Source organism: Chelonoidis abingdonii, chromosome 10 (assembly GCF_003597395.2).
Source record: "Chelonoidis abingdonii isolate Lonesome George chromosome 10, CheloAbing_2.0, whole genome shotgun sequence".
NCBI lineage: Eukaryota > Metazoa > Chordata > Testudines > Testudinidae > Chelonoidis > Chelonoidis abingdonii.
Genome location: NC_133778.1, coordinates 49550330 through 49558980, shown reverse-complemented (window position 1 = coordinate 49558980; position 8651 = coordinate 49550330). Strand labels below are relative to the sequence as shown.

At 39.4% G+C, this 8651-nt stretch overlaps 1 protein-coding gene across 1 annotated transcript in view; it reads right to left on the bottom strand.

The window, feature by feature from the left end:
- Positions 1 to 1066: 1066 nt before the first annotated feature.
- CYTIP (cytohesin 1 interacting protein) overlaps positions 1067 to 8651 on the bottom strand; it is a 28041-nt gene continuing 20456 nt past the window's right edge. Inside the window, exons 7-9 of the mRNA XM_075070220.1 lie at positions 7078 to 7144; positions 3627 to 6343; positions 1067 to 2041 (exon numbers count right to left, since the gene is read on the bottom strand). Coding sequence (XP_074926321.1) covers positions 5877 to 6343; positions 7078 to 7144 — 534 coding nt within the window. The 3' untranslated portion in view covers positions 1067 to 2041; positions 3627 to 5876. The remainder of the gene's footprint in view (positions 2042 to 3626; positions 6344 to 7077; positions 7145 to 8651) is intronic.

Here is an 8651-nt window from a genome sequence, read left to right as displayed (position 1 = left end):
TGGCACATCATTTACATAATATAGGCTACAAACTCCTTCCAGATGCCATGTACATTTATGTTTGTGTGGGAATAAACAATAAATAGCAATACAGGGTTTCCCATGAATAGGGACAGCCTCATAAAGAGCTCACAGCCCATGGATAGAGGCTGCACTTATACGTGTATGGGGCTGAATCCTGAACAACTGAGCAATAGCCAGTTGCTGTGTGGCAAGTACTGCAGAGTACAAGGGCAGTAGTGATCATGGGCTGCTCCTTTCTTTGTTCATGAGTGTGTGCACCCCGGCCATGTTCCCAGGTCATCATCTTCATGCACCTAACCCCTGCTATTGAGTGCAAAGAGCCATTTCAGTTTGTAAACCTCTGCAGGTGCAAGACATGGTCTAAAATGCATTCTACATGGAGAAATGTAGTCTAGAAAACATCCTTAGTTTCTTTGTTTTAGATGATATTTAGGTTACATAGAGACTCTTTTTTCTCATAATTGTCAAGCCATCTTTGAGCTTCAGCAAACACATGTAGGCAGCCTCACATGAGTCTCTATCACCCACATCCTGTTTTTGATCAGCTGCACATCTTGTGGCCCTGAAGAGCTTGGTGTAAGTGTCAGATTGTGGTGAAAATAATGACCAAAGTTTGCTCACTATATGCTTGGGCGTTTGTAACAGAATTTTCTTTTTCTTCAGCATGTTGGATTTCCTCGATAAGGCTTGGGTTGGCCACATAAAAGGTAGTCAATAGTTAAGCCTGCACAATAATATCTCCTCTGTTGCATCTAAAAGACGTGCAATTAACCTTGCTTAGTTGACATTCAAATGCATGTAAATATTATGGGCCATGGAGATATGCCAGTTTACAGCACCTGAGGATCTGGACTTTAATGTTTATGTCTATAGAATATTTTAAATAATTTATTTAAAAAAAAAAAGTTTAACATCATGCTGACATAATGCTTAAGCAAAACACCAAGCCTCTCCTTCGCCCCTCCCCCTCCAGTCCAAACCATTCTGGTCTTTGTAAATACAGTCAGAGAGATTTTCATTCAAAATATTATTTATAAAAGAATTCTGAAGAAGAGAAACAAAAATATTTTTATTTTAAACAATTTCCATGAGTTTACTATCTAGTCTATGTTCTTTCAATACAAAGAGCTACAGTTTAGACTTTGAGGTTGCATTTGACTCAACACAAATAAAATGTCTGTTTATTGTCACAGGACAGGGTTCCCTTATCCTGGATCCTTACTGCAAATAGTCCTCATACACACTAGTAGCAAGTTCAATACCAAGTGCTTTATAAATATTTGTTCCCTACAGCATACGACTTTTCCTCAGGTCTTTACCTAATACCAAGGCAAAGTGCAGAAGAGAGGGAGAGATCTCACCTCTCTAAGATAATGGGCTCCTTTGCCCTGCCTGCCCCTTTCCCTCCTGTCTCTCTTTTAACCATCGTCGCCTGACCAGCTGAATTCCCTGGCTGGTTGGTTAATAACTTGGTACTTAACCAATATTTTGTCATGTTGACTTATGAGGGGGTTCTTACCAAGTGCACACAGTCAGCCTTTAGCTACTCACATTATTGACGGTGCAAGGGTACAAACTTTCACGTTCAGGTCCAACGGGAAAGTCTGAGAACATATGTTGCTTGTGGAGATGGTCTCAGACCAAAACCCTGGTTCCAAACACCCTCTTACCTTGGAGAGGAGGTGGTCTGATGAAGGTTGGGTTGCTCCATGTGGAACAACCTCTTGAACACTAAAGGACTTGAAATCCATATTTGGATCTGAAATTTGTGGTTCTGGCCTATCTCTAGTTCCTCACTGCTGTTAAAGTGCAGCACAGAATTCAGATCCATATGTTCTGTTAAACTGATCAAGCTCAAATTAAAAGACTGACTCCAGCCATTTTCATTGCTCTGATATATAACCACCAAGGATGTAGGTAAATCCCTTAAAGGGGAGAAAGGATTTAGCTACATGGGGTCATATGTTCGAAGGGCCCCTGATCCATGTACTTGCAAACCATTTTATACAAAGCCCACCTTTGCACGCATCAGTTGCATATTCATTATCTCCCAATTTGTGTGTACTTCAGCACAAATCAGAGACCCTTTTCCTGCAACAATATTCTACAGTTTTAATATGAAATGGTATTTTTTACTTGTGAGTAAAATTTTAACACAGCTATGGAATTCCTGTTCCTAAATATGATGAAATCCTGGCCCTGTTGAAATCAATGTACTTCAGTAGGACCAGGATTCTAACCTACATGTACGGTAGACATGCTAAGAAAGAAAATATTTATTTTAATGCAGGATTTTCAATTAGAAACTTCCTATACTTAAAAGGCCTGATTTTCAGAGATGGCTTCTAACTTGGCAGGTGCAATTTTGCATGCACAAATAACTCTGCCTCATTATTTGTACCTATATGTTGGATTGTTACATGTCTAGGTGCTACCATGTGCAACTGCAGTTATTTGCATGTGCAAGATGTGGGCCCAATTATTTGCATTTGCAGAATTGCACCTGAATATTTGGGATTGAGGTTGAAGCGTTAGGCCCTATATGTTCTCAGAGCGGTATTATGGGCATAATTTTCAATCCAGCCTTCACTAGAGCATCACTGTGCCTGTAGTCACTTTCACTTGGACATCTAAGCATCTAATTTTTCCCACAAGACATCCTAGTGACATTGCATCTAAAAATAACTGTGGGCAAAAAACAAAAACAAAACAAGAAAGCAATTTCTGAAAATACATGTGATTTATCTTAACTTTTTGCCTGGGATTTACTGTGTTGACTCAGAAATGGACTTCAGATGCAAAAATTAGATTGGATCCAGGTGTGGGGTTATTTGAATCAAGGGCTTTGGTTTTGCTCAGGTTAAGGGCCAGCCAGGGAATTCAGAGCTCAGCTGGATCAAGGGTTGGACTTTGAACTACCAGAGACATGGGAATTTAGGGGTTAAAGCACAAGTTCAATTTTTAGCATAATAATAAACATATATGTTAAACTGAATAAACAAACAAATGTGGTTCTCATAATAAACAGAGCAATGAAGCTTTCCCCATGTTCATGTAATGTTTCCCTTCCCTCAACTTCACATGGAGAATTGCTGTACTACAATCTTTTTAATCCTCTTAGAAAAAAATATAAAAACTATTTAAAATGTTGGTTCATGGCTCTTGTTGGTTTAACAAGTGGTAGGTGGCTAAATCACCTTGGAAGATGTGCCTTTGAAACAAATTTATCAACTAAAGGAATATTGGGTACAATGGAGGATATTTCTTTGACTTTTTGTTTGTTTGTGGTGGTGAAACTTGCTGGTTTGACTCTGATGTTTTAAACATAACTGACATCTTGTTAGAGAAATGTCTGAAGCATAAATTACCTCTTAATGCTCTATTTTTTTTTTGTCGTCAGTTAAAACCAAGTGAGTCATGTAAACGAAAGATATTCTTATAGATAATTACATTAACACTTCTTCCACCTATGCTATGTTTTGAAAAGTTTTGCCACAGTTTAGAGGACTTAATTTGTGCTTAATCTATTATAAGTGTTATGCACACATAATGCCTGATATATACATAAAGTGTCTCCTTTCCTTCCCATTCTATATCCAAACTTATTAAATAATTTCCTATAATCTTGGGTAAACTATCCCTTCCATCTTCATTCCATACACTATAGAAATCTTTAGTCCTAAAAAAAACCTAGACAATTGCTGACCCTTTTGTTTCAGCAGCAGTAAAACACCAAAATACTGTATAGAGAGTTCCATGAAGTCTTAAGAGTGCAAGCTTGTTTATGGGGTTTGAATCCCAAAAGGCACACTTCCCTGACACTGAGTTTTTGAAGGTGAGACTGAAATCTCACATTCCATTCAGAAACAAAACAAAATCCCATTGGTAACTGCAGAACATCCCAGGAGAATGGCATAGGAAGGGATGTACTTATTTCTATGGAAACTTGAAGAAGGAGAATTCATTTGATGTACTGTATTTAGGTCATTGTTCGCTGATCAATATTTTCTCAAGACTGCTGAAATTCTGATATGCTTCTTTGACTGCAACAATCTCAACTGGTGACAGTGAAGAAGCATAACCTTTAAATTACTTGTTACTGAGCCTGACATATGTACAGTACAGGGAAATATGTTTTCAATAAGCCTGATTAGAATTTCAGAAACAAGTGACAGGAGTTAGAGACATGTCACTATAAGCAAGGATAATGGGCCCACCTGAGCTGTCATAGCAGGGTCTTGAAGCAGAGAAAACACAAAAGCCGTCAGACTATATCACTAGTTTTCCAGAACCTTGTGCTGTCATTTGGTTTTCCTTTTCTTTCTATTTTCAATCAGTTCACCCTGGAAGACTCCTTTTCTGGCATCTCATTCCAAACTACTGAAATCTACCAAACTGTTTGTTACCAAACTACTGCAATGGATGTTATTTTGATCTGTACACATCTGTCCAGTATTTCTTTGGTGTTCACCATTTCAATGATCTTTGTCAACACTGCTGCTAAGTACAAGGTCAATTCATGTCACTGAAGCTAATGTCAGTCCGATACCAGCAGCACCAGAAAGCCACTTCCTCTCTCTTTCTATACTACCGTGCAGCTGCAGATCAAACAACATACCTCAGTTGAATACCTCCCCCAAACATACTCAATCATAGTCCAAGGAGTGTGGCTCTGCAGTTGTCTCATATTTCAGATACCCCCGCCATTTTTAAGCCAATAACCCTTTATGCTTTTCTCCACCAGTTTTTAGAAAACTGAAATGTTTTGACTCCCAAGTTCATTTACGTTCAATGGTCCCAGTTTGTCCCCCACACCCAGATGAATGAAACACACACATACACACACACCATGTTTAAAAAGCTCAGTAACTCAGCTATTGTGGCCAGTCTAGTGTAAAAACAATAGACAATGGTACTGAATGAGCTGCCATATGACAAAAGCTTTGGGTTATTATCTGAGGAATCATGTAAGTTTGTGAGTGACCCTAGATTTCAAATTCCCTGTGATGGTAAAGACTTAGCATGATATATCAGTGATTTCAATCATCAGGACCAGACAGGTCTGAAAGTGGTGGGCCATAGGTTATGATTTGTGTTAAAATATTAGTATGAAGAGACAAGAAAAATCCCAGTGATATCCTAGGAGTTACTGCTATGGGTCCTGCAGCGTGTGCATGCTGTCCTATGGGTGTGAATGACTGAAGAAATGTGGTCTCTAGCTTACTGACTGGAATGACAACTGCATTTAAATAAAAGTCCCTAGTCTCTGCTTCAGAAACTCAAATATACCCTAGTCTGAGCCACAGCACAGGCAACAAGGTTAACAAACATACAAGTAAATCCTTCAGACATCTAGTTACTGCACTTCTTTTCACAATTTTGTTCTTCTGTGGTGTGCACACTTGTATACATGGGGCCTGATCCTGCTCACACTGGGACTTCTGCCAATTATTGCAGCAGCAGCAGGCCCTTTAATAAAGTTCTTTGAAGAATATAATATTTGGCTCACTAACATAGGAAATAAATAGCTGTAACTCTCACACAGAGAGGACAACATTGGTAACAAAAGGGTCAATGGGGAGGTGCTGCAAAGCTTTTCCACAAACCAAAGTTAGTCCCTGAAAATCTGTTCTATACTAACAAAGCTGGGTCCACAGCATGCTAGCTGCATTCAAGAATAACAAAAAAAATCAGCACTTTAAATAATGTCAGTCCTGTCATAAGGTTATGTCAGGAGAAAATGCGTGGCTGAGTAGTTAGTATGAATCCTGGGCACTATGTGGTTTTACTGCTGCAGTTTCTGCCTATGGATACTAACACTGTCCTGGCTACTGAAGACGATACTTAAGATGTCAGACACGACTTTCCTCCTCTTCAACTGCTCGGTGAAGACCTGGGATGAATTTTAAAAGCTGCTTTCGGACACTTCCTCTCCTATTTTTCCGTGGGAGTGTTCCAAAAATATTTGAAAAACTGCCTCCCTCCCATGAGGGCGACATTGATCCACTGCTAGCCAGACTGATGCTTCTGTTCCTCCTCAGTGAATATTTCCCTACTTCAGTGTCATTGTCCCTCGAAAAGAAGCAATCGTCATCTGTGCTCGACTGCTGGCTCAGAGTCTCATGAGCAGAATCCTCAAAAACAGAGGTCTGGTAGAAGCTATCCTCACTGTCCACTGTCATTGAGCTCAGCCGGCTTTTACAGCTGCTTTCGCTGGAGAATCGGGGTTTAATTGGGAAGGCAGGCCTTGGTGAAGCACAACTACCAAATAAATTGGACTCCAATTCCAGGGTGTCAAAATTGTTGTCATTCACCTCCCCTATGAAAAAAGGTATAAAAACAGTGACATTATACAATGTAAATTACGGTAAAGACCAGAGCACAGGAAGTTTGTGTATCAAAGATAATCTACAACATCGCAATCTGAATTTCCCAAAGTGTCATTAGAGAGATATGTTACTGGCAATTCACGCCTACATGTTTGGCTGGTTGAAGAGAGCTGCACAAGGCACGTCAACAGTTTTATTTTCTCTCTCCTAGATTTCTCTGTTCTTCCTTACTGTCATGGTATCAGCTTTTTTCCAGCCAGGGAGATGGGGAAAGGCCCATGGATTTATCATGCCAGTTTAGAACATTGATCTACCAAGTCCAGTGTCCTGCCTCAGGCAGTGACCGATAACTGATACTTTAGAGGAAGGTGTATTAGCTGTGTACCTCGCGCTTCCCCCTAGATAAACAAAATGAAGGTCATTCCCTGAGTCAGTCAGTAAGGGAAAGGAGGAGAAAAGTGTGTAATCAATGTCAACTTCTGTTTTCTAGAATTTATACAAATGGCCTTTTGTTCTGCACCAGCCAAGGAGACAGACATCCCCATTCATTAATCCCTGAAACAGTTTTTCCACCCAGTACCCTCATTAACAGGGAAAAATAAGCCAAATGAAAATCAGACCCAAGCAAACACCTGCTTTCGACTGAGCACACAGAATTTCTGCCAAAGAAGCTGTGACGGTCATGAAACGTACTGTGGTTTCCTAACAGGAAATCAAAACTTACCATGCAGCAAGCATTGTTCCTGTAATTGCAGAGATCGAAACTCCACCCATTTTTCCTGCAAAGTTTGCTGTGAAAGGTAAATTGTGAATGATGATTAGCACTAACTTTCACAATGTCAAGCTTGTTTAGAGAAATGGTGTATTCAGAAAAACTGCAGCTTAGTTCTAGGAAGCAGGTACTTTCAATAAAGTATATGTTCTCTTATCAGTCGTATTAAGAGAGCCTGCTTGAAAATTAGTAAGTTTCTCCCAGAAACAAATTATTCTGTTAATTTTTGTTTGACTTTTGCTGATGCATCTAACACATGCAATTATGGAGTATTCTCTGGGTTCTTTTATTACCCATAGATATGATAACACTAGCTATTTGAAGCCAGGTTCACCTCCTAAAAGAAGAGAATGCAAAAGTTCAGAGGCATGATACTGTAACTACCTGTACCAACAGCCTTTTAACACTATCTGCACATCCCATAACAGAAGCAGATAGCATCTTTGAAGCAAAAGCCATAACTGTAGTGCAATAACTATATAATAATCACCAGCAAGGACAGTATCTAGTGAAACTCATTTGCCAAAAGAAAGGCTGGGAGAAAGATTGTCTAGTTATTTGGAATAAGAAGATCTTCAGAATTTCCAACACTGGTTGCTGTATTAAAATTGCCAGTCATCCCACTGTGATGCCAGCATCATGGGTTGTTAGGCACTGTGGTCTGGATATTGAAAAATGCTCAGCTACCATTTAGTCACCAAACTGAATGACCAGATTTTTCAAAAAAGCTCAGCACATCAGGAGCCCAACACTTTTGAAAATGTTGCCCTGTTAAGCGTGCAAGTGGGAATTGATCTCCTCTGGAAATCTGTCCCCAGTCGTGGGTGCTAAGCTCTTGAAAACAAGGCACATGTGCTTCTCTTGCTTGTTTTGCCATGAGCAAATGTTCTGATGTCATGGTTAGCAACAGCACTTTCAGACTGATGCCTATAAAGGATGATCTAGCCTGATGTTGCTCAACAATTTTGCTTCCTCCCTGCTGCATGCTTCTCTAGACATCTCAAATGCGGTTACAGATTTTAATTAAAACTATAAAACCTGTAACATTTTGCTTTAAGATGGATGCAATAGGGCCATCTGCAATGATGTAAATGAACTCAGTGCACCTATAAATAGGTAGCTAGACACACTGTTTCCTGATTACATAGGCAAAAGCTTGATGTTGGATACAAATGCAAATTTTTGCTAATACCATGTGTGTACAGACATTTGTGTGGACTGTTGTTTCAAGTGCAGTTACATTAGACTACCACCTCCCTTCTTAATGACTAGAAGTAAGTGGATAACTGATTTTTGGTTTGGTTTGGAACCAAAAAACACACCCCAAATAAAATTAGTTCCAAGTTGACACAAAACAAACTAAAAATTTTCTTTCTTGCTGCAGTGAAAAACCGTGAGAAAAAAATGTTTGGAAATGTTAGCAGCAAGCTTCTAATAAGCACTACTGAACTTTTCAGAGGCCTATAATTTGGCCAAATCTGGGTGAATTCTCATGAGGGCAGCAAGACACCTTTTATTGATTATTC